The sequence below is a fragment of the Lonchura striata genome, chromosome 1, assembly GCF_046129695.1.
Source record: "Lonchura striata isolate bLonStr1 chromosome 1, bLonStr1.mat, whole genome shotgun sequence".
In the NCBI taxonomy this organism is placed as follows: Eukaryota; Metazoa; Chordata; class Aves; order Passeriformes; family Estrildidae; genus Lonchura; species Lonchura striata.
In genome coordinates, this window is record NC_134603.1 from 150,597,966 (window position 1) to 150,623,852 (window position 25,887).

The following is a 25,887-nucleotide window of genomic DNA, read 5'->3' on the forward strand; positions in this document are numbered from 1 at the left end:
AGCCTGTTCAGTGCCCAGGCACCCTCTGGGTGAAGAACCTTTTTCTGATATCCAGCCTAAACCTGCCTGACACAGCTTCAGGCCATTCCCTTGGCTCCCTTCGCTGGTGACCAGAGAGAGGAGATCCACACCTGTCCCTCTGCCCCTTATCATGAGGGAGCTGGAGGCTGCTGGGAGGTCTCTCCTCAGACTCCTCCAGGTTACCTCCTAGGATGCTTCTCAGTTGCAATGCTGCTTTATAAAAACAAAATGCCCAGACTTTTCAAGGTTATAATCTTTAATAGCCAGTAGTATTTTACACCAGTATAGTATCAGGTGTCAGTGCCTTTGCCTTGTTCCTGTTCAAAAACATCTTGAGAGCTAGACACACTCTTAAGAAATGAGAAAGAAAAACCTGAGATTAGTTTTTTGGATCCAGTACAAATGACTGGCATGAGCTCCTTGGTTGAGTGAGCTCAAAGCAGCCTATCCAGAATGTGTGTAGTCAGCATGTATTTCCTGGTACTTAAAATTTGGACAGTTAAAATTACTTTCTATTTTTTATACTGGGTCTTTGTAAATACTATTCAGTGATTAAATTCCTTTTTTTTTCACACTCCTTTTCCTTTGTTGTTGCAAAATTGTTGTTTTTTTGTAGTTTTGTGGATTTTTTAAGTAAACAAACATTCTCTCATAGTGGCAGAAGACACACACAAAAGCTTTTCAGACTGTTTGCTCAAAGTTTGCAGGTTTTTGTAAAAATTGAAGTTAATCTCGAATGGTCACCATCAGGCCCCACCCACACCCAGCAGGCAGCATGTCTATCACTGAAAGAGCTGTCCAGATGTCTCATTGTGCTGTGCCTTTCTGGTTTCAGTTACCAAAGCTCTGGGGCCAAAGCAGTTCCAGTTGCCTTTCAGACCACAAGATGATTTATTAGCCAGAGCAATGGCTCAGGGCCCCAAAACTGTGGATGTTCCTGCTTCACTTCCAACACCACCTCACAACAACCAGGAGGAGTTAAGGTAGGTTTTACCTGACATCTTTAAAAAGGTATTTGGAGCAGATTCTGTGATCTTTCATTTGGATGAGACTGTGAAGTGTAGAGAAACACAATCCTTTTTGCACAGGCACAGAAGGGCACAGAATGGAATGGGATCATTTTAACTCATAACATTCCATGTGTAGAGAGCAGCATAGTGAAGCAGGTGATTCTAGCCATTGCTAGATTCTGTTAAATCATTAGGAATTCCTTACCTTGATCTCTTAAAAGTGGAAGAAAATTATACAAGTAGGTGCTTTTCCTGGAGCAGTGTGGTGCTGCAGTGACAGGTGACTGCTGTAGCAGCAGCAAGACTGTGCTAGAGCCAGCCTGAAAGTGCACAGCTCCACTCAGTTTCCCAGGTGAGAAACACTGGCTGGAACACGAGTGTCTCTGCAGAGATTTTCCCTTTTGCCTCCCTTCCACTTGCCTGCCCAAAGTATGGGTGTCTGTGAAGCACTGGAGCCTGTGTGTGGACAAAGGCCAGACAGTTTAAATATTAAAGCAGTTCAAATATTAAATGCTCATTTTTAACCCTGGTGGATAGAGCCATGAACAGAGGGTTTGGCTTTGTTACTGTCTTTGTTTTCTTCATGGATCTTCCCCAAGACATGGAATATGAGATTCCCAGAGGTAATGGCCAACCACCTACTTGTGTTCTGTGACCAGTAGCAACTAGCAAGTTCATTTTAGTTCCCTGTCATGATTTATAACTTTGGCTTACCAGAAGTTTAGTCCATTTCCAAAACAGCTTTTTTTGGGTTTTGTTGCAGGGTTCAAGATCACTGTGAAGACAGGGACACTCCTGACAGCTTTGTTCCTTCTTCCTCTCCTGAAAGCGTGGTGGGAATGGAGATCAGTCGCTACCCAGACTTGTCGGTTGTAAAGGAGGAGAACCCAGAACCTGTCCCATCTCCCATCATTCCCATCCTGCCCAGCAGCACTGGGAAAGGTGAGGCTGCAGCAGAGTGAACATTACAGCTGGGATTGTTTTTCTGTCTATTCCCATAAGTGTAGTATTAATGTGTATTCTGTTTTATTTTCAGGTTCAGAAGCCAAAAGGAATTACATAAAATCAGAACCTGGTTCAGGAGCATTACCTGGTTCTGGCTTCTTCTCCTCCCAGCTTGGACCATCCCAGAATGGCCCTAAATCTGGCCTTATCTCTGTAGCAATTACTTTACATCCCACAGCTGCTGAGGTAAAAAGAATAAGCATGTATAAGCATGTATTACATACAGAGTACAAGAGCAGTTAATTTGGTTTACACATAGTGACTCTGAGGGGGTTACAGTGCAGAAATGCTGCTGTTGCAATCTTCTAATAGTTTGTATCTTTGCTGTCTGAACTGCTTGTCAGATGCAACCAAAGGTTTGTTTTTATTTCTGTTTTAGAACATCAGTAATGTTGTAGCAGCATTCTCCAACCTGCTCCATGTCAGAATTCCTAACAGTTACGAGGTCAGTAATGCTCCAGATGTCCCATCCTCCATGGCAGCCACCAACACTCACAGAGTGAACCCATCTATGGAGTACAGGCAGCACTTGCTCCTGCAGGGTCCCCAGGCAGGATCCATGGGACCTGCCAGGATCGTGGGGCCCTATGGGCTGAAGCAGCCCAATGTGCCATTCCCTGCCAACAGCAATGGTGAGTGGGCTTTAACTTCCCAGTGTCCAGTACCAGGGTTTTACTGAGTCAGTCTGGATGCATTTCAACCTCATAAATCCGTGCTCTAGAATTCAGAAATGGATGCTTGTTCCAAATAAAACTTTTCACTTCTTACATGATCATGTGGATGCTCCTGGATTTAACCATAAGTAGTTCTCATCCATCTCTGATTTCCATTGTCTGTTCACAACACTGTCAGTGCGGCATTTCTCCCATAATTCCCAACATTATTAGGGTTCTTTATGTCCAGTCTGGTTTTAAATACATAATTCAGGAAGATTGTTCCCATGCTGGAAAGCTTGACATGGTTATTTAATCCTGTATTCCTCTGTTTATTTTTTGATTTTTTACTCGAGATGTTTTTTTTTTTTTTTTGCCTGGTTTGTACAGTTGTCTTAGGTCTGATTTATACAATTTATCTATCAGGTCAAGGTTTAAAGCCCTCCTTCCATGCCCTGTCCAGGAGGGTGTTAGTCCTCTAGAGCAGTGAAGAATACTGTCATCTCTCATAGATCTGGTTTGATCTGATCCAGCCTCTGACAGAAAATCTGTTCCCTAGGTCTGGCTGGCTACAAGGATCACAGCCAGAGCATGGCAGAAGGCTCAGCACTGCGGCCTCGCTGGTGCTCCCACTGCAAGGTCGTGGTTCTGGGCAGTGGCGTGAGGAAATCCTTCAAAGACCTGCCCTTCCTCAAACAGGTCAGTGCTGAGGTGCCCAGGGCAGGGCCCTGTGCCCAGCTGGGCTCCTTAAAGCAAGGGATGGCACGAAGTCCTGCTTGTCCTGCCAGCCAAGAGCACTTCAGCTTCCTGTGTTGTCCCCCTTCCTTGTGTGTCCTGATGCAGGGTGGGACATTCAGCCACATCTGCAGTACAGCTAAAAAATTCAGCCAAAGTTATTGTTGCTAATACAAAATGAATCCCAGTACATTTCATAAAACAGATGCCATCTATGGGAGTTCTCAAAACTCTGCTACCAAGCTCCTTCCCTGACCTCTTCAGGGACCTCAATTCAAAAAAAGTTCATTTGTGAGGCAGCCACGTTGCTGTGTCAGGAATTGCTGTAAGAGCAGGAGTACTTGCACTCCTTTTGGGCAGGAATCAGATTTCAGCTGCAATCTCTTGTCCTTACACTGGGAACTGTCATTCCTTCAAAGAATGCCATTGCTCATCAGTGACCAGGAGGTGACTACACCACAAAGACATAGCCAGAACTTGCACAGAGTAAAGTGTTCGTGCAGGCAGGAATGCACTGAATTCCCAGTAAGGTTTTGCAGATGGATCAGTAGATAAAACAGTGTGATCTGGCTTTGATTAGGCTGAAATGAGACATTCTTTCCCCATCTAAAGATAAAAGAAGATGGATTTTGCTTTGCAAGAGTGCCTATGGAGCAGATGGGTGCATGGTATAGAATGCTTTATTTTGATTGTTAAACTTCTGTGAAAGGCAGGAAATGCTGAAGAACAAGGGTGTAGGTGGTGGTAACGTTAGATCTGTCAAATAATCAAGTATTTATATCACAGCATCCCTCATTATTTCACAAATGTTCTACAAATAAAAGAGTTTCCAGCCAGATTAGAAGACTTGTTTCATTACACTTACTATGTGAAGAATGGTATTAAAATGCACTTCTTACACTCTTCTGTGTTTGATTCCCAGGATTCCCAAGAAGGCTCAGATAAAATGAAGGACATTGTATTCTGTAGCAACAACTGCTTTGTTCTTTATTCAGCAGCTGTGCAAGCAAAAAACTCAGAGAATAAAGTAAGTATCAAACACTGACAGATCCAAGTGAGCTGAAATTATTGCAGCTATTTGTTGGAGAACAGAGAGAGGCCAAGGGGGAAGTTTGCACTTCATTTGAGAGGTTTATAAATTAATTGCTGTATATTCAGATGTTGAAATTCTGAACCAGAAGCATGAATTAAAAATCATATTTGCAGAACTTTGCGTCTGACAGATGCATGGCAGAAAAGCTGCCCTCCCAGGCTTTGAAGATGCAGTCTCAAAAATGCATAATTCAAGTTCTCTGGGCTTTGTAAACGACCACAGACACATTTTCAAGGGGTATATCCTGCATTTGGATTTGGCTTGTACAGTTAAAATTACAGCTGTGAAAATAATTGAGCAGCAAGTTTGTAAAAAGAGTTTCATTTGTTCAGTATACCTGGGAAAATAGAATCCTGTTCCCTGACTATTTGGGTGAAGCTGCCATTTTAAGCATCGATTACCAGAACACCAGTAAGGAGCCTGTGAGCTGACAGTGACCGGGAAAAGGAATTCCTTATTAATGGAGAAGTACAACTGAAGAAGATCATTCAAGTGAAGGTGGAATTAGGCCAGGGAATTTTCTCTGGTGGTCCCAGATGTTCTCTGTAGTTCTCTACCTGCAGATGCTGCAAGGGGTTTACAACACCTGAGAGAAACAGGGCATCATTTCTTGCTGTCTCAAGGGTCATTCAGTGTCAGAGAAGGGGAACTTAAATTTATCTAATTATTTAGTCATTATAAGTGAAATAGTCTTCACTGAAGACTGAGTGATCTCCTTGAGTTTCTCACAGTTAAAATTTTTTGAGTACTTCTTTTAACTAGCTTGTCTTCTGCTGTTTCTAGATCAAATGTACCTTTTTTCCCCTAAACTGTTGCACAGAACAGGCTGTGTCCTTCAAGCTTTACCTAATTAATATGTTCTCATAGTCCTGTATAGACTGTATAGTTTGAAGTCTTCCTTCAAGTGCATAATACTTACTTTCTCAGGAGGAATTGAATTTAAAAAATACAGTCCTGGAGAAGATAACTCTGTGTACATCCATATCCTTTTAATGTCCCGTGTAGCTCATTTTCAGTTGTTGTACAAACAGGGTAACATTCCTCTACAAGTGCATCAGCATGTACCTAATTAAGTTAATTAAATGTCATGTTCAGCCTCTTGATCCTTTAATTTACTCTTTCAAGATTAATCACACAAACCACATTAAGCACTTCATAATATAAACTTCCTTTGTTGTTCTTGTTTTCTCTCTTAGGTTTTTTTTCCCCCACAAATCTCTGCAGGTATAATTTGTGTTTACTGTGACTGAATAGTTTAAGTCCTCAAGTTGTATCAAATCCAAATCCCTGAAGAAATTCCTCCTCTCTTGTTTCCAGGAAAAAAATGTGTGGCATTAGTTATAAATTTTCCACTTCTACCGTATACAAGATTCTTACACTTTAAATTAGTTCTGTGACCCATATTTTAAGGTTACTTCATGTTGTAACAAAACTTTCTAAGAATCTGAACTAAAGCTGGCAGTCAGCTCACCAAGGGAAATAGAAGAGTTTTGCATTCAGAACCTGGACAAAGGATTATTTGTGCTTTTTGTCGTGTTTTAAAGGGGCACCATGTTCTAGGTAGGCTGGGAGAGTTTCGTGCTCCAAATCCTGCTCCAAACTGTGGTAACATGGGTCAGGATAATTTCCATCTTTCTCTGTTACTGCATCTTGTTTTTAGGCATTTGGAGAAGCCTCTCCCATACTGAGCTGCCCATGTTTTTGGCTTTTATTTAATGATAAACAAGTTAGGGATCTTTTTCTTAAAGAGTTTTCTGTTGATTGTCAGGAATCGGTCCCAACCCTGCCACAGTCGCCAATGAAGGAGAGGCCGCCCAAAGCATTCCATCAGTACAGCAACAACATCTCCACTTTGGACGTCCACTGTCTGCCTCAGCTGCAGGAAAAGGTTTCTCCTCCCTCATCTCCCCCCATCATGTTCCCCCCTGCGTTCGAAGCAGCCAAGGTGGAGGCGAAACCGGATGAGCTGAAGGTAACGGTGAAACTCAAGCCCAGGATAAAAGCAATACACAGCAGTCTGGAGGACTGCCGGCCTCCCAGTAAGAAATGGAAAGGGATGAAATGGAAAAAGTGGAGCATTCAGATTGTGATTCCTAAAGGATCGTTCAAACCTCCTTGTGAAGAAGAAATAGATGAATTTCTTAAAAAACTGGGCACAACCCTTAAGCCAGACCCTGTGCCTAAAGACTACAGGAAATGTTGCTTCTGTCATGAGGAGGGTGACGGATTAACTGATGGACCAGCAAGGCTTCTCAACCTGGATTTAGACCTTTGGGTCCATTTGAACTGTGCTCTTTGGTCTACAGAAGTCTACGAGACACAAGCTGGTGCCTTAATAAACGTGGAACTAGCACTGCGGAGAGGCCTGCAGATGAAATGCATGTTCTGTCACAAAATGGGCGCCACCAGCGGTTGCCACAGGTTAAGGTGCACCAATATTTATCACTTTACCTGTGCCATTAAAGCACAATGCATGTTTTTTAAAGACAAGACCATGCTTTGCCCCATGCACAAACCAAAGGGAACTCACGAGCAGGAGCTGAGTTACTTCGCGGTGTTCCGGAGGGTGTACGTGCAGCGCGACGAGGTGCGGCAGATCGCCAGCATCGTGCAGCGCGGGGAGCGCGACCACACCTTCCGTGTGGGGAGCCTCATCTTCCACACCGTGGGCCAGCTGCTGCCACAGCAGATGCAGGCCTTCCACTCCTCCAAAGCCCTCTTCCCCGTGGGCTACGAGGCCAGCCGGCTGTACTGGAGCATGAGGTACGCCAACAGGCGCTGCCGCTACCTCTGCTCCATCGAGGAGAAGGACGGGCTCCCGCTCTTCGTCATCAAGGTGGTGGAGCAGGGCCACGAGGATCTGGTTCTGACTGACACAACGCCTAAAGGTAAATTTTGTGAATTAAGGTGATGAATTTGTGGCTTTGCTGTTCATTGTGGTACTGCTGATTCCTGTGGTACAGTACCTGTTTGGAGCAATTATTGCAGGCACTGTTCTAACATAACGTTTATAGTGAGCTTCCAGGGCCCATTTTTCATAGCCTGCTATGAAGACTGTGGTCACTTCTGAAGAAATTGTATAAGCTGCAGATCAGAAGAATTGTTCCAAGTCGACAGAGGAGACCCAAGATTGAGTATTGAAAATGAACTAAAGCAGTAGGAAACTGAGCACAGGTTTCATTTAATGAAAAGTGACTTTGTTTAAACACAGAGCCACTGCTCAGTTATCCTCAAATCAGCTGGGCTCAAGTTAGGGAGCTCTAAAAACAGCTGAGTTACCACGTTGTTCTCAGGGTGGGTAATGTCTCTGTCAGGGTAAAGAATGTCCAGGGTGTCCATAAACACTTAAGCAGATCTTGGAAATTGGCTTGTGGATGTGTTGGAGGCCTGTAACCCTCCAGGTCTCAAGGCCTTGGTGCTGTGGGTGCTGACACCTTCACAGAATGAGCTCTGACTACAAACAATCAGTGAAGATAGAATATACTGTGAATTTTCAGAATATTGTACTTTTGCAGCATTTCTCAAGAGAAACCTGCACATGTTCTTGTCAGGGGACCGAAAATTTCCATGCTGAGAACACTGAAAGCTTCATTTCTGAGAACTGAGGGTGCAGAATCAGTGGTGGTTTTGTTTGGGATTTGTTAAATCCCAAAAATTAGCAACTCAATAGTCATTCTCCATTTCATTTTCTAGATCCTGACCTGTTTGTATAGGCAATCAAAGACAAAAGCTTTCCCAGTGCTGGGTTCTGGTTCCCATGCCCACAGGCATTTGTTTTAAAACCAAGTGCAATAGTTTTTATTTTTTTGGTCACCATAATTCTCTCCCAATGGTTGTGTAGGTGTGTGGGATAAAATCCTGGAGCCCGTTGCTTCTGTTAGAAAAGAATCTGAAATGCTCCAGCTGTTCCCCGGCTATCTGAAGGGTGAAGACCTCTTTGGTTTGACAGTGTCTGCAGTGGCCAGGATTGCAGAATCGGTGAGTTCACCACCCCAGTTCTTGCTGGATCATCCCACTTGCTGGTTAGACACATGAGAAATGGAACAGAAGGAAGCATGGAAAAGTAAACATTTTGTTACACATGTAATTAAACACATAATTATTTGTATTTTTTTTTCTTTCTCTTTTTTTTGCAGCTGCCAGGGGTTGAGGCCTGTGAGAACTACACGTTCCGCTACGGCCGAAACCCCTTAATGGAACTTCCTCTTGCCATCAACCCCACGGGCTGTGCCCGTGCCGAGCCTAAAATGAGTACCCATGTCAAGAGGTTTGTGTTAAGGTATTTTGTTTTAATTTCACATAGTACAGCCCAGGGTTTATAGGCTGCTTTAGGGTTATTTGTGCTTTCGTCTGCTGCTTACAAACCCTGTCGTCCTTGGCTGTGAATGTGCATGCCCCAGTCAGAGGAACTGCTTTGTGTCTCCGCTAGCTGGCTTTAAGTGTCTGTATGTCTGAGAGGATTTTTATTGGGTTTCCTGGCTGTTTTCAGAGAAATCTTCAGTTTTTCTTGTATTCTTTCCTGTTACATGCCCAATTCCTACAGGCCTCACACCTTGAATAGCACCAGCACATCAAAGTCCTTTCAGAGCACAGTCACGGGGGAGCTGAACGCGCCTTACAGCAAACAGTTCGTCCATTCCAAGTCCTCTCAGTACCGCAAGATGAAAACCGAGTGGAAATCCAACGTGTACCTGGCTCGCTCTCGCATCCAGGTCAGTTCCAGCTTCAGGAAATGGCTATTGCAAAAATGACATATGCTTTCATCAATATCTGTTTTACAGCTAAATTTTATAGATGCCGTATCTTATATATAAATATTTATCCGAGTCCAGATGAAAATTTGAAACTAAATCTATTGCAAAATTCCTTCCAGTCTCGTTCCAAAATTGGCAGTTTGTATGTGGCACATCAATTGCACAGATTTACCTTAGGCAAGATTTGTTTCTAATTACTGTAAACATCCTAAAAATTCCTTTGTTATTGTCATCTAGAGAAAGGATTTTTTTAAAGTTTTGGGGTGTTTTGTTGTTTGGGTTTTTTTAGCCTATTTCTCAAAACCATAGTAAAACTTAATAAAAATAGAAACACACAGTGGAAGCATGAGATGCTCAGGCCAAGCTGATGAAGTGGTACAAAACCAGGAGGAAGAGCTCATTACTTGTTTGCCTTTATAGGAGTATAGAATCCATTGTTTTATGCGATGCTGCTGGTTTGCCCTGCAGTCTGTTTTGGAAAAGCTTTGTCACTAATCTGGCCGTGTGTGGGCACGGTTGTTTGTTTATTTCAGCCTGGACTTCACCATGCCTGGGTTCCTCGCAGGACCCACTTTTATTTCTCAGTGAATTTATAACCCTTACAGAGTTAGTGGCAGAGGGGTAAGAGCAGCTTTCTCACCTAGGCTGAGCTTTTTGGGATCTGTGTGAGGCTGGATTCTGCACTGGGCTGTTACTGCATCAATCAGTGCTGCTTCTCCCTCTCCCCTTCCCACTGCTGGTTTGGGGCACGGTGAGGAACACAGTGTGAGTGTGAAGTTAGTAACTCTCAGTGTACTTTCTGTAGGGCCTGGGTTTATATGCTGCTCGAGACATTGAAAAGCACACAATGGTCATTGAATACATCGGGACGATTATCCGGAATGAGGTAGCAAACAGGAAGGAGAAGCTCTATGAGTCTCAGGTAAGGCTGTTCATTCATTCTCTCTTTCCCCTTTCCCATTCAGGCATTCATAGAACAAAACAAATGCTGTTCTGCCTGATGAATTCAGGTCCCCTGATTTGTTTTCTGCTGTGCCATAAATGGAAATAGGCTTAAAATAAAACCAGAGGAGTCTACAGCTATTCTGCTATCAGAATATTTCAATGTTTAATAAATCTCACAGCACCATGGCCAGGTAGGGAGGACACATGCTCTGTTCCAGAGAACACCGTTCTGAGCAGACATGTCAGGACCTCAGTTTTTAACAAAAACTTCTTAAATTTAAATCCACTTCCTTTGTGCAACTTGATGGCATTGTAACAGTTAGTGCCTGTCTGGGGAGCAGTCAAATATCCCAGATGAAAGGCAGGAGGAAGCTCTTAGGGAAAACAAGAGTTGTCCAGAGGTCTGTGTTTATGACCCATCATCTCTCACAAACCCACGGGGACACAGGCAGCACGTGACAGTGCTTTCCCTTGGGAGCCAGTGGGCAGGGCCTGATCTGGAATGCAGGAGGGCATTTGGAGCTGGCCCATGTTGTTGGCTCATCGCTGGCAATGCAGTAAAACCTCTCCAGAGTCCTTGTGCCACTTGTGTCTTCCAGAACCGCGGCGTGTACATGTTCCGCATCGACAACGACCACGTCATCGACGCCACCCTAACGGGAGGCCCTGCAAGGTGGGTGGCCCTGGAGGGATCCCTGACCTCCTCCTGGGGCATCCCCCGCGTTGGCCTGGGGCTGTTGGAGGCTCTGAGTTTGTGGGGTTTATTCTCTCAGCTGGTACATTCAGTCTTCAGACTGTTCCATTGTCTCTTCCATCAGCTTTGCTCATCTTCCAATTACATTTCATGGCAGCTGTGAAGAAAGGAATTTTTTTTGATCCTTGATTTTTTTGACATTTTCTAGGTAAAGAAACAAGTACAGAGTAATGTAATTGTATGTGGAAAGGCGGTGAGCCCGTGGAGCTAAGGCCATCCTGAGGTTTGGTTCAGATTAGCCTCAAGAATAGGTTTTCCTAAGAGGTTTCATCCGTCCCACTTCTCTTTTGTAGGTACATCAACCATTCGTGTGCGCCCAACTGCGTGGCTGAGGTGGTCACTTTTGAGAGAGGACACAAAATTATCATCAGCTCCAGCAGAAGAATCCAGAAGGGAGAGGAGGTAGGGCAGGTTCTTTACACCCCTCCTGCCACGTGCATCCATTCTGTGATTCCTGGCCACTGGTACAAATTTTTTTGCTCTGGGGGGAGGTGACATTTCCCTTCCCCTTTCCTGTAAAACTGTGCCTGTCCCTTACAGTGCAGCCTTTTGCTGTTTAACCTGTAGCCACAGGGAAAGCTGTGGCAAATCCCAGCTCTTCCATAACCACTGTCATGCCTCTCCTTCCAGCTTTGCTATGACTATAAGTTTGATTTTGAAGATGACCAGCACAAGATTCCATGTCACTGTGGAGCTGTAAACTGCCGAAAGTGGATGAACTAGAATGCATTCCTTGCTGTCTTTGAGGGTTGCTTGTCCCTAGGAAGAAGTGATTCACATTTTGATTTTGTCGACGGAAAATTGTTGCCTTTTTGAAGGGGGAAAAAAAAAATATCACTTCTGGAAATACAGGTTTCTACACAAGTATTTGAAAAGAAAAAGAAAAAAAAAAAAAGAAAAAAAAAAAGGTAAAATAACCCACCAACCAACAAGCACCAGAAGCAAGCCGGCAAAATCTGAAGCTGACTTTCCAGACACGTGGAGGTGAAACTGAGTTAACAGAATGGTCCAGCACTTTTGTTTTTGAGCTCACTAAGGAGAAACTGTTTAACTTGGGCAAAGAACCGCTGGCTGACCTGCAGGAGGGCAGGTGGCCACTATGAATGTAAGACTGAAATCACCAGCGAAAGGGAGAAGTCCAAAGTGCTGGCCACAGCCTTATTTGATAAAGGGGCAGGCCCTCTAATTAAAGAAAAAAATTTTAAATAAAAGTAGACACCACTGAACAAGGAATGTACTGAAACGACTTCCTTAGGGATAGAGCTAAGGGAAAAAATAACTTGCACTAAAATACATTTAAATACTTGATTCCATGAGTCAGTTTATTGTAGTTTTTGATTTCTGTAAAATAAGAGAACCTTTTTGTATTTATTATTGAATAAGTGAATGAAGCTATTTTTAAAAAGAAAGATAGAAGAAAGCCAAGCTGCTGCTGTTACCTGCAGAACTAACAAACTCTGTTACTTTGTATAAAAGTGTAAATATTTTGAGAAAAAAAAAATACAGTATAAAAATAGTTATTGACCAAATGCTACCAGACTCTGCAGCAGTTCGGGTGCTTATTCTCAAACATTGATAGGGATGTTACAATATGATCTCATGTACTCACGGACATGCGATTCCCAGTTCGGAATAACCAAAATCTCAATTTAAAGAGAGGGGTTTTGTATGTTTAAAGCAGTCTCAACTGTGGTCTTATGAGAATTTTTTTAAGTAAACCTTAAGCCTGCTAAAGGCCGTGTATATTACAACTCTGACTTTTGTAGATGTTTGGGTAATTTAGATTAATTTTATTTGTATTATATTGTTGCATCCCTATTTCTTAAGTCAGGTTTTTTTGTGCTTACAATTTGTGATAACTGTGAATAACTGCTAAAACCACCCAAAATAGAGGCTGGACATGGTTTTTATTCTTCAGCAAAAGTAGTCAAGGATTAGGTGACTGTTCAGCCTACAGATGAAATCATGTAAACAGCATAGAATGAGTTGGAGCTTCAGTCTCATGAGATAGCCTTCTTAAAAGGAAAACAAGGAAAAAAAAAATTAGGTGTAATGTGCTTGCAGCTGCAGGACTCTGGCAATAGGATTTTGGAAAATGTAATTTAAAGATGTGTTTGTATGGATTGTTTTTGTTTACATTTCTTTAAAAAAATAAACACTGTTTTGTGTTTGCTTGTAGAAATTTAATCAGCATTTTGAACCAGGTTAGCTTTTTATTTTGTACTTAAAATTCTGGTACTGACACTTCACAGGCTAAATATAAAAAAAAAAATGAAGTTTTTTTTTTTGTGTGCACAATTAAAGTGGACTGTAAACTGTTGGTATATTCAGTAATACAGTTCTGAACTTGTAATGTATATGGCATGATGTATTTTTATCTTACAGAATAAATCAATTGTATATATTTTTCTCTTGATAAATAGCTGTATTAAATTGTTTCTTGAATATTTTTCTTCTCTTGTACAATATTCCAACATCCTACCAGTATTTGTCCTACAGTTTTTTCTGTTCTGTATAATAGTATCTAATGTTGGCAAAAAAAATACAAAAACAACACAAAAAAAAAAGAATTTTTTGAAGTATACAGAGTGTTATGGGTTTTGGAATTTGTGGAAACAGATTTAGAAGATCAGCATTTACGAATAAAAATATTTTACATCTATAAAGTGCATCCTCCTGTTGTCATTTGAGGTGTTTGGTTTCTGCTTCTTCCAGGATCTGTGCCTGCTTCCACCATTGAGAAGTATTTTGCCTTCCCCCTTCTCCAGTGCATCCTAAATTTCACAGTGGGTGCCACATCCTCATCTCAGCCCATGAGCTGGAATACTGAGCACCCTTCCCCAGCACCCTGCAGGAGGGGGAGTGAGCAAAGGACAGAGTGGGTTAAACCTCCATGTGACAGTGCTGGGTTCCAGAGACGTTCCCAGCAAGATCTCAGCATGGCTCCAGACTAAAAACGGGCTCCAAGACTGAGCATGGAGCAGTGGGAAGCAGCCAGGCCAGAGCTGCTCCCTGGTGTAATTTATATGGTGCACTTTGGCTGCTGCAGGATCTGTCTGCACCCCTGGCAGCCACAGCCACCACACGAGCCAGCAAGAAGGAAGTCCTTGACACAGGGGCTTAAAATTCAGCCCCAGGCAGAGTTTCCTTCTTTACAAATAATAAATTCTCAGTATGACTGCAGCAAGCTGGGGGCTGTGACAGTGCCTACCCTGGGATGAAGCTTTTCCTTCTGTGCTTCCTGTTCTCCAAAGCCTCCTAGATCAGCTGGGTCACTCAAACACAGGGCAGAACTCTCAACTCTGCTTACACCAGGCAGCCCAGCTGGGAACAGGCCCCGGGCTGGCTTTTCCCAGCAGAGATCTCTCACCTTTACTCAGGTGATGGCCTGGCTGTGTGGCTGCACCAGATCTGGCTGTGGCCGGGAATGCCCTGCAGGAACAACTTACACCACCCAAAACGCCATCACCTCCATCCACTCCTGGAAATCGGTGCCGCTCCCAGCGACAGCAGCCTCCAGCTCTCCCCACTGGGAACAAAGGGTCAAAAACTCCCTGTGGCAACCAACTCAGACCATAAATAAAGCAAGCTGCTGGTCTCCCTGTTTGGGTTTTCTGATTTTTTAACTTTTTTTTTTTAAAAGACATCATACAGGCAACAGAAGACAAGGCCAAGCAAGGCTTCTGCACAATGTGGCTGCCACCGCCAGTGTCACAGAGAAGCCCCACACAGAGCTGGGGGCAGCTGTGCCAGCAGCTGCTGCAGTCAGGGGGAACCAGACAGGCACAAAGGAAGCTGCAGCTCATCCTGTCACCCAGCAAAGACTGGAATTTCACACACAGCAGCCACCCAGGCTGCCAGCGAAAGGGCTCACCTGAGCTGCCAGCACCTTCCAGCCCTGCCCTGCAAGCCCTGCCTGACTGCAGGAGCCACCTGGGAGCTGCTGGCAAGACTCCAGGAGCCCCTGAGCAAGGCACAGCACGGGCTCAGCTGACCAAGGGGGCTGGGGTTGGTTTTAGAGGCTTTTCTTGGTAGGACAGAGTATGACTGGTCTCTTAATTTCTCCCATTAATGCTTAATCTGGAAAAACCTCCACTTCAGCCAGCTGGTTCTGCTTTTTAAACCCTGGTACCTCGTTCTCCCTGCCAGGGGCTCACTCCCTCCAGGACTTGTGGAGGAGGCAAAGCAGCTGCCCTGTGGCCAGGCCACTCTTACCTGCTCCCTTGCATCCTCCTGCTTTTCTCCTCACAGGTGCTGGCCCTGCCAGGTGGCTGAAGGACCAAACAGAGTCTGGCACAAGCAACTCTTCTGTGCAGGAAGATGTGGGTCTGTAATTATTCTAGCATTATCATTATTTTCTTCACGCTGCCCAAAAGGTCAGTAAGTGGATGCTGGAGTATTTGTGCAGTTGGAGAATGTTTCTGCTGCCCAAGTGGAAAGGCAAAGCTGTCCTGGCACTTCTGAGATCCAAACTCTGCCTTCCCAGGGAAGGTGATCGCTGTGCTGTGGGAAACCAGGCCAGCAGTGGTGCTAAGAAAAAACACACTGGGTAAGAGCAGCTTTTCTCTTCTGCAGGAGCTTCCACACACTGAAGAAGCTGAGGCAGGAAGTCAAAGAAACAGTAAAATAAAAGAGAGAAGTGGAGGAAAAAAACCTGAGAAATTATCTGTCAAGCCTTCCAAGATGGGAGGAAGGGAGAAAGGGAGTGAAAATAAGGGAAGACCCAAATTGTTTGAACATTAGTGTCTAAGTTGGTGATTTCTGGTCCAACAGCTACAAAGAGTAAGGCCATACAAATTAATTAAAAAATGATACTTTATTTTAAATGCAGCTACTGTCATGAGTCATCAAAATAGACTTTGCAATAGTTACTTTGTTTTAAATATGAGGTGACGAATGACAGCAAAGAACTCAAACTACATTAAATGTCCTAAAATTAAAAAAACTGAATTTAAATATCTCAAATGACAATTATCAGAAGATGAAAAGGAAAAAAAATATTTTTCAGAAAAAGTAAAATTATTTTGGCCAGTAATCCCATACTAGAAATGTAAATTATTGAGATACTGCGCATAAAATAGTCAAGGAGGACTTCTTTCTGTCATTGTCATTTAAAAGATCCACAAAGCTGAAATCTCACCATTTAAATTACATTGCTCTAGTGATTTCTCTTACTTAAAGCCAGTCCAACAATCCAGGACCATCCAAGGAACTGATGATAGATTTCACTTCTTGGTGCAGTGGGGCTGCTGCTCTCAGTGTGTCACCAGGGACCTCCTGGACCCTCCCACGCTCAGCTCCTCAGGGCAGGACATTTCCCGCGGGTCCCTCCGTGGCTGTGCCAGGTGCAGCAGCCAAGGCCCCACACAAACCCCTCCAGAATGACTTCAGATCGTGGCTGAAGGGGAACCAGGGCTCAGCTGAACTCTCCTCAGCCACCTCCTCGCTGCCTCAGCTCTCAAAGTGCCACTGCTGAGGAAGGGACCCGTCGCAGATGGCCACGGTCACGTAGCCCTTGTGGCTCAGTGGATCCACCACCTTCAGGCACTGCCCCACGGAGACCTGGTACAGGCGGTTGTTTTTCTAGAGTAGACACAGACAGATGGGATTTATTTACTAAAATTTCTGTTTCCATTGTCAAACTGGAGCTGGAAGTGATGCCCAGGGGGAGGGGGTGCTCCTTCCTGACAGATGAGCCTTTCAGCAGCCTCCCTGACACACCAGACCCACAGCAGTAGTGGAGTACAGCACACCCCATAACCACATCCAGACTTTGAAATAAAGGCTCCCATGTCCTCACAGGCCCCCAGTTGGGATTTTGTTTATACCACAGTCTTTTAATGAGGTGGAGGGATGATCAAACCCATTCCCCAGCACTCAGCAAAGACAGACCCCACAAGGGCTGTACTGGGCACAGACAGGTCATAGGATCCTAGGATGGTTTGGGTTGGGAGGGACCTTAAAGATTGTTTAGGTCAAACTCTCCTACCGTGACCAGGGACACCTTCCACTAGACCAGGTTGCTCCAAACCCATACAACTTTGCCATGAACATTTCTAGGGATGCAGCATCCACAGCTTCTCTGAGCAACCTGTTCCAGCATCACACCACCCTCACAGCAAAGAATTTCTTCCTAATATCCAACCTACACTTGCCTTCTGTCGGTTTAAAGCCAATCTCCCCTTACAACATCACTCCATGCTCTTGCAAAAAGTCCCTCTCCAGCTCTCCTGTAGCCTCCTTAGGCACTGCAAGGATGCTTTAAGCTCTCCCTGGAGAGGTCCCTATTCTGCATCTGACCATGCATTAGCAGTGCCATTGCCCCCAGCACCCACACGCTGGGGAGCTGCCACATGTGACAGGCGTGTGGTCATGGTGGGTGCCCACAGCCAGGGCAAGGCCAAACCCCAGCCCAGAGTGACAAGAAAACAGATCCTATTCTTGTATTACCTTTAGAGGACTGTGCTATCTCTACTACCAGCCTCCTGCAGCTGTCTGGAAAGGGCTCCCAGCACAGCCCCAGCAGCTCCCATGGGCAGCCACCTCCTGCTCTCCTGCCCAGGTGGAGCGGATACACAAGAACAGCCATGCCAGGCTCTGCTGCCACTGCTTATGGACACAACCAGATATCCAGTGAAGCAGGAGGATGTGCTAAGAAAAATCACTCCTCCAAAATATGCCCCCAATCCAAGTTTTGTACCACAGCTGGCAGTGCACAGTTAGTATTTCCCTGTATCATTAACTCACTCAGTGGATTTCCCCTTGTTCCAAAAGGCTTGATATCTAAAGAACCTCAGCCAGCTCTGGGGAAAGGTGCCCCACACCTTCCATTTGCCTTTCCATGCCTCTCTGAGCCTTCTTCAGCCCTAATTCAGCCTTTCTGAGAGGAGGGGACCAGCACATGCAGTACAAACTTCCCTGTTTCACTTTCTATCCCCTTCCTAAGCAATCCTAGTATTTGAGTCACTTTCTTTTCTTGTGGATCACTGATGAGCACCAGTGTGACCCTGGTACAGATCCACACCCACAGTGGCCATGGGCAGCTCAAAGCCCATGTGTCACACGTGAAGTGCAGATTATCCAGCCCTGCCACAGGCACCAATGTCAGTGGCCACTGCCCCACTCCTGTAAATCCCTGCCCGCTAACAAAGCTGCAGAACCTTCAATAACTTCTGCTCAGCAGAATTGTTCAGCTCACTACTCCCGCTGCCCTGGGGGCTGTGGCAGTGCTGGTGCCAGTGTCAGACACACACAACCCTGGGCTCACTCGGGATCTGCCTCTGTATCTCCACACCATCCTGGGCTGCAACAGCACCTGTGGGACTGCCCTTGGGAACTTGAGCTGCCAACCAGCAACATGGCATGAACCAGAGACAGGCTGTGCAGAGTGTGCTGGAAGTGCAGTGCTGGCAGGGCCCTCCCTCTCTTTGTTCAACCATGTTGGTGCTACAAACACTCAGCCAGGCTGAGGGCATGTGAGGGGCAGCCTCTGAGTGAATGCCCAGGAGACAAATTCCATTTGTGAGCAGCACTGGCTCAGTTTTGTGGAATTGGCCACTCCAGGCTTTAGCAATTAAACTAATGAGATCAATTACAGGACAGAAGCAACTGCTCTGCCCTGTGCTTCTTCAAGCACTAAGCAGGAATCACCACATGGACTCCTCCTGTCTCCCAAGCCTGCAAACACAACACGACAAAGCTCTGGGGTGGATTTTGTTCTCTCTGGCATATCCCAGATGAGGCACAGTGCTCTGGGTGGCTGTGACTGGCAGAGTAAAGGCTCAGTAGAGCTGCAGAAACCTTTCTTTTTTGCAAAGGGCCTGCATGTCCCAGAGCTCAGCAAAAGTCCTATTAAGACTGAAATGCAGCTATCAAAGCCTGTGCAACTTCTGTACAGGCTGCTTGAACCACGGGCCAGGCCTGGTACAACTACCTTGGTACATTTGAGGTTTAGTCACAATGAAACTCAACCCTGATGCCCTGTTAGTGCTATTGTCCCTGCTTGAGACACTGATTACAAGTAATTGTGCCACATGGCAGCCTCTCCACTCACCCCAAACGTCCACTGCTGTGAGCCACCAGAGCCGTGGCACTTCATGAGACGAGGGGGATCGGACGAGCGAGTTTCCGAAACATCCAAGCAAAGCAGATTATTTAAAATCAGCTCATGGTCCTCGTTGTAGATCCAGACCTGAAACAGAAGACAGAAAGACATTTATTGCATTTATTTCAGGGCAGTTTCCTCAAATCTTTTGTTCCCCTACAGAGGAGATGCTTCAACATCTGGATGTCAGAGATGGGCCTTGCAGTGAGTGCTGAGAACTGAATGCAGCCCCTTCCCTGGGGCCCACCTGCATGAAACAGGAATGCACTGATTCATATTTGCAATTTCAGCTGCAATTTGGCTCCTGAATTTACGTGACAGAAGAGATTCTGTGTGATCACACTGAAAAAAACAACTGTCAATTCCAACAAGCAGCAAGGACATGCTCAAGCTGCCTCTTGTTTGTCCCCTCCCACCTGCTCCCTGAACAGAGCAGTTATTTTTGTTCTTGGCACAGAAATGTCAGGCACCTCCAGTTGCTGCCATTCATGCCCACACCCTGCTGGCTCTCAGTAAGGCACATCTGGCACAGCTGGACATTCAGGGAAGCAGGAACAGCAGCCTGGTCCAACTGCAGGAGCTGCTGGTTCTCCCTCCCTTGGCCAAGATCACATCTGTGGAAGACCTGGAGCTCCCATCACCAACAGGAGAGTCTGAATCCCAAGCCAGAAAGCAAAGCAATTAAGGAACTTGGGGTGTGTACCTCAGAACATCCTGGGTTACAGAGGGGTAGAGAAAAGAGATGTAAATGGAAACTGCAGCCCTGCAGTGCAGGGGAGATCCTGGGACCATGTGGGCTCAACACCCAGTGACAGCTATTCCCAACACACAGAGGAGGCAGCTAGACAGCACTTCCCAGCCTCTGGAGATGTTGAGCAAGGCAACTCCCTTTCCCCTGACATGGGAGCCTGTGAACAAGAGCAGCTGAGCCCCCCATACCTGTCCCTGAAGTACCCACAACACATGAAGTTCTTGTGGTGTGCTCCTGTTCCAGCCCTGTTCCCATTTCTCAGCTCAGTGCTGCACTTGCCATGCCCACTGTGTAATTGTTTTTCCATTACGTCTGCATGAGTTTCACAGTCAGAATATGGCATATCAAACTCTAAGCAGAAAAGTCAGGCACATAAATTTTGATTTGTCTTTTTTTTGGCCTATGAAACAAAAAGCAGCCTTCTGGGGGGTGCTGGGATTTGGGACACAGCCTCAGTTGGACAGCATGACTGGAAAGCACATAGTTCATTATCACTATTACAACACAAGGAAGGCCTCCTAGGAAGAAGTGCAGAGATCACATTAAAATTTGCCCCAACCTCAGGCATTTTGTGCCTTCTAAAATAGTATTTTCTGTTGAAAGCCTGCCATGAAAAAGAAAGCATGGCAAGATTAAAGAGGGAGGAGAAAATGGAGAAATGGCAGGACTTGCCAGAGAGATTTACTATTGAAAGAACAATGGTGGAGCCAAATCCAAGAAAGAGATGAACTGGTAAGAATGGAGAGAGAAGACTGCAGTGACACAGGGAACAGATCTTTCATCAAAAGCTGAGTAATGGCAACACAAGACAGTAGTTAATTCCAGTGTGATACTTCTCCAGAAAGGCTTGCACAAGACAGCCAAAATTAATTTCAAACTAATTATGTGTTTAGTGTAGAAAACAAAAGAAAGAAGAAAAATAGATCCAAATTTGATTCCAAATCCAGATTAGAATATCACTATGAATTTGCAGATTATGAACAGATTCAAACACCAGGAAAGCAAAGCCACTCCATGAGGTTTCTTTGTTACACAGCTGCAAGCCTTAGCATACTCCAAAAATTATTCACTTATTTTCTTCTGAAGACTAAAAGGATAATGTTCAGCTGTTGTTGCTAAAGGCTGTCAGGAGCAACAGCCCCATATAGGAGAGAAACTCCTGGCAGGTATCTCAAATCTGTAAGCAGAAAGATGCCATCCCAGGATTTAGGTCTCATTTCTGAGAGCTCTCTTCTTTTATTCTATGTATTTTCTAAAAAAACCAAACAAACAAACAAACAAAACAACAAACCAAAAAAAAACCAAACCAAACACAACCATAAAAAAATCTTATCTATTTTTAAAAAGAGGCAACAGAGCTGCAGGATATTTTCAACCTGTACACACTTCCTAAGTAGCAGAGTTAGGAGAGCATCACTGTGAAGACTGGTTTCTAAAACTGGGATTGTGTCCAGTTCCCACACTCAGGAAAGCAGCACCTTTGACTGCTGTCCCCCAGAGACATATGGCAATGATCTGGTCCAAAGGTCTAGGGAAAGGCACTGGCCATTTTCACTGGTATCAAACAAAATCAGTGAGATGCAATTAGAGTATAATGAATCATTTCTGTTTTCAAATAAAATCTAAATGGCAGATGTTATGGAAAAATCCCCTCTCCATAATGAAATTGATCATGTTTGTGATTAAATGAAGTACTTAATTTAGTGAATGCTGTAGGACTGGCCTCTTTCTAGCAGCTTTTTCTCCCTGCCTCTCAACACAGGCAACAGGTTCATAAAAAATGCATGGACACCTTCAGGCAGGTGCACAGCATGTGCTACAGTAGATCTTTGGACCTCCTCCCATTTATTTTGTCCACAAGTATGAATTCTGTTAGTCTAAACTTCTTTTACAAAAGTGCAGCTTAGGAAGAACTGGATGTTTAATTCAGACCCTTCAAAATGTAGTTTAAGCTATTTACAGATTTAAGACTGAGGCTTTCCAGGACTTCAGTACCTTAAGGACTTTACTTCATCCATGTGACTCAGACAAATTCCACAGCCTTCTCCTGAATTTCAAAATTGTAAGAAATAAGCCAGGAAACATCTGCTTACCCTTTGACTTTCAGAGATCAGTGGTGTGCAGCAAAAGGCATGGCTGGCCAACTGGCAAAGCTTTGTGGATACACATTTTTATCTGATCTGCAAATTTCACTAGTACTAGCATAATACATTGAAAATTTTTAGTAAATACAAGAAAGTGACCACTGCAGAAACAGCCCTTTGTCTGAAAGAAAATCCCTGCCATGACCCATTGAATATTCCAGTACTTGCATCAGTTACAATCTATTGTTTAGCTTGGCATGGCTACATTATTCTGTCAGTTTGAAAAAGATAAAAATTCAGCTTAAGAGCACAAAAAAGCTGCTTCAGCTCTGAAGAGGAGATGTGCCCAGCTATTTGCACCATCACATCCACCTGCAGATATTTCAGTGCCTGTTATTATGGATAGCAATGGCATCACAGCACCAAGCAGCCTGTGACCATCACCACAAACAGCCAGGTTTGGTGGGCTCTAATCACTGTTTGTAGCTATTGCTACTCTGGAAACCCAGCATCCTCTTGAGGGTCGTTCCAAAGCAGGTATGTGCCCTCTGCTCCACAGCTCTGTGCCACTGATGCTTCAAGACAAACATTAGAGGGACCAAAGAATTGTGCCTTTAATAGGTTATGGAAAAAGAGCAAGACAATTTGCACATCTTCACACTCACTCCAGACATGCGCTGTGTCAGAAAAGCTAACTAATAGCCATGATCTAGAGATTTAAAGAGAGAGATCTTACAGAAGAATTGCATGTGGGAGCAAGACCTTGTAGTTTCTGAGTCCTGAACAGCTTGTAAAGGATATATTCTTACATTTATTAAGTGCTACAGGAATGTTAACAGACCTCTTCTGAAGTCCTGTGCTTGAGTACATTTTTTCGAGGTCCAGAGCACAGATGCCTCTTCTGTCACTTCAAACCTCTGCTCTATAAGATCCCATCACCTCTTCCACTTATTTCTAACAAGATTTTTGTTACTTATTCCTAAATTTCTGTTCAGTCCCCAGAATTATCCCAGACTGTTCCTATTACACTTAACAGAGCATCCTAGTTTTCATTATAACTTAAAGACATAATTTTAATACATTTTCCAGATACAAGAACCACTTCCCTTATTACTTTCTTCCTATAGCAAAAACATGAACTGAATGTCAGTCATGTCAAGTCTGAGAAAACAGGACAGTGTGATGTGCTTGACTAATTTTCAGCTCTACTTAGTGATGACCATCTAAGTCAACTTACAATGAAAAGGATTGCCCATAATGCTGATACAATTGAAAGTTATGGAATACTTGTTATTTAAGTCCAAGTTAAATGAGAATTTGAAATTCCTTAGCAGCCATGAATCCTAGAGAAAACAAAGCAAGTATAAACCAAAGGCAGAACAGAACTGCTTTTAAGGCCAGTCCCATGCCTTTAGAGAGGCTGGTCAGCTCTCACATGCATTCACCAGACCAAACACAGGCTTTTTTCCTAGGACAAAGGCATAAACCAGATAATTCTAGAGCAAAACCAGCTGAAAATGCCAACAAGCTGAGTGAAACTACAGCTTAAAGCTTCCAATAGTCAGGATGTTTCTTGCTATTTTTATAAGAAGCTGCTAAATAAATGTCATCTTTCTCTACATTGTTCTCACATATCTATAGCAAGATTGTTCAAGAGGTTATGACAGCAAGTTGGCTGAATGAACTCTTGGGATTTATTAGGAGAACAAAATAAGTCTAATAACAGAAAAACAGTGTTGGTTAACATACTTGGTCGGAGAACAAAATCATTGTGAAAGAAGATAGCACAGCCAGTTTTTTTAATAAGAAATAATTGCTAAATTTACCACAAGTAAACCAGATTTGTGAGAAAAGAAGCCAAAAATCAACAATCAGAGCAGATTTATCTTTCTCAGCACCAAAGGGATAACTGAAGTTTGTTCTCCTGGATTAAAAAAAGTCAGAAAAAAGCTTTGATGTGGAAAATCAACAGTTTTTTCCTTCAGGCTTGTGGCACTTTATTATGAGAAATATTGCAGCAAGGAGAAGGGAAGCATAACTGTGTGGACATCATGCCCCAGGCTTTCTCACCCAAAAACAGCATGGCTCAGAATTGCAGCTTTGGCACTGCAAATGTACAATCACTTGGTGATGATGGCCCATCAGTTACTATTACACTTTATATTTACAGGACTTGCTGACTGTCTTGCAGCTAATTGAACAGATCAAATAGGAAAAACTCAATTCCCATGCCAGCTTTAATTCATCCACCTTTAACAAAGGAACTGGCAATTTGGTCACAGTGATGATTTCTCAGTGCTCCAGAGGTGAAGTACAAGGATGTACTTGTACTTGCTCCTGTCTGACAACTGGACCTGAAGGCCACACGTCAAGAGCCAGCCACACTTATTGAGAGAACTGCAAACACCCCTCTGCCTTCCTCTGTCACACTCAGCTGGGTGAGGCCACAACAGGAGGCAGAAAGTCCCCCTGGGTGACAAAGCACCCAGCATTTTGCTGGGACTATCACAAATCACTCTGCTTCCACTGCTGCAGTTTCCATACCCTGAAAACTTCTGCCCGTGTCATAGAGCATCGAGTTAGTCCAGCACAACCCACCTTTACTAAAGCTAGGCTGCTTTGCATCCCATGCTCCATTTATTCTGTCTTTGATTACTTTTCTCTTTAGATCCAACCTAGCTTTTAGAATTGGCTCCTAAATCATAATGTTCCCAGAGTAGTTCTTAGCTGTGTAAGCCTTTATGGCATTAGCTGAAGATCTCTCTATCCTGGAGACTTTTTATCCAAGTCCTGAATTTCTGTCACCTGAAAGAAGTGAAACAGCAAAAGCCTCATGTAGTAACAAAAATTCTCATTAGGTTTTCACAACTATCCCTAATTAATACCCAGATCAGCACCTGTAGCCAAAGAAACTTCTGAATTCCCTTTATTTAACTACAAATCATTCATTTGTCACAAACTGCAGCCACTCCAGCAGCAGAGGACTGGCTGTGCAGTACACAAACACCAGCAGAGCAGGAAAGAGCTGCTTTAAATTCCAGCATGGGGAACCAACTGAAAGAGCTGCTGTAAATTCTGAAGTGCCAATCAGTGGATTATGAACCCATCAGGAGCCACTTTAGGGCAGCCTTCAGCCAAATAAAGAAATTCATGCCATAAGGACAGGAGATGATACTATCCAACACTCAGCATTAATAGGAGCTCCACAGTGTCCTTGGCCAGCCCCATGGTTTGAATGACCCTCTGTCAGCAGCCTGTCTGCTGATGAGATGTCACAGCAGGGCACTGCCAGCAGGAAAAACATATTAGTCATTCTAAAGGCATGGATTGCTCTTCAGTGTAATTGGGAATCTCATACCTGGTTCTGATCATTGTAGTCACACTCCCGAACCACCACCAGGCCTCCTTTCTGACTTGGGTGGCCCTGGGCAACCAGGCATTTGTTGGTTTGGAGGTGATACAGCTGTGAAAGGAAAACAATTTGGTAGTCAGTAAAAACCAGCCCTAGATCCCTAGTGTGCTCAACAAAACTCAGCCAACACTTCCAGTAATTAAAAAAAAAATTCCCTTCTAAAATATCATTCTGTTTTTCAGATAATTTGGAGAAAAAACTGCATTAAACAGTTCCAATTTGCTTTCTAATTACATCAAGATTTCTCTCTCTGGTACAACTGCAGCACACACATGCTGGCTCTACTCTGTCAAGGTTCTTTGCCCTCTTCACTCTCCATGGAAGTCTAAGGCCCTACAAATTCTACTCAGGAATATTAACTGCACTATATAAACTGCATTTTACTACAGTTTAGCTTAAACATAAGCTCCTCCCACAGCTTCTCTTCATGGAACAGGACCACCTCCCTAAGAAAGGAGAAGGAATTACCGAAATAAAAATAATTTTAGAGATTTACGTTGTTTGAAAATTGATTTTCAAGAGCATTTACGTAACAGAAAAGCCACTGTTATCAGCTATGGTATTTT

General features: G+C 44.0%; 2 protein-coding genes across 12 annotated transcripts in view; one reads left to right on the top strand and one right to left on the bottom strand.

The window, feature by feature from the left end:
* KMT2C (lysine methyltransferase 2C) overlaps window positions 1-13,636 on the top strand; it is a 189,860-nt gene extending 176,224 nt beyond the window's left edge. For 10 of the 11 annotated variants that reach the window (XM_021555310.3, XM_021555311.3, XM_021555313.3 and 7 more), the window contains 14 exons: window positions 857-1,004; window positions 1,795-1,973; window positions 2,068-2,222; window positions 2,416-2,668; window positions 3,249-3,388; window positions 4,347-4,451; window positions 6,286-7,405; window positions 8,359-8,495; window positions 8,654-8,796; window positions 9,061-9,229; window positions 10,077-10,193; window positions 10,816-10,889; window positions 11,264-11,372; window positions 11,601-13,636. In XM_021555310.3, coding sequence (XP_021410985.2) covers window positions 857-1,004; window positions 1,795-1,973; window positions 2,068-2,222; window positions 2,416-2,668; window positions 3,249-3,388; window positions 4,347-4,451; window positions 6,286-7,405; window positions 8,359-8,495; window positions 8,654-8,796; window positions 9,061-9,229; window positions 10,077-10,193; window positions 10,816-10,889; window positions 11,264-11,372; window positions 11,601-11,693 — 2,942 coding nt within the window. In that variant the 3' untranslated portion in view covers window positions 11,694-13,636. The remainder of the gene's footprint in view (window positions 1-856; window positions 1,005-1,794; window positions 1,974-2,067; window positions 2,223-2,415; window positions 2,669-3,248; window positions 3,389-4,346; window positions 4,452-6,285; window positions 7,406-8,358; window positions 8,496-8,653; window positions 8,797-9,060; window positions 9,230-10,076; window positions 10,194-10,815; window positions 10,890-11,263; window positions 11,373-11,600) is intronic. The other variant, XM_021555312.3, reaches the window with a different exon arrangement.
* A 2,131-nt stretch (window positions 13,637-15,767) lies between these two features.
* Window positions 15,768-25,887, bottom strand: part of GALNT11 (polypeptide N-acetylgalactosaminyltransferase 11) — a 46,665-nt gene continuing 36,545 nt past the window's right edge. Inside the window, exons 10-12 of the mRNA XM_077789393.1 lie at window positions 25,268-25,372; window positions 19,024-19,161; window positions 15,768-16,553 (exon numbers count right to left, since the gene is read on the bottom strand). Coding sequence (XP_077645519.1) covers window positions 16,422-16,553; window positions 19,024-19,161; window positions 25,268-25,372 — 375 coding nt within the window. The 3' untranslated portion in view covers window positions 15,768-16,421. The remainder of the gene's footprint in view (window positions 16,554-19,023; window positions 19,162-25,267; window positions 25,373-25,887) is intronic.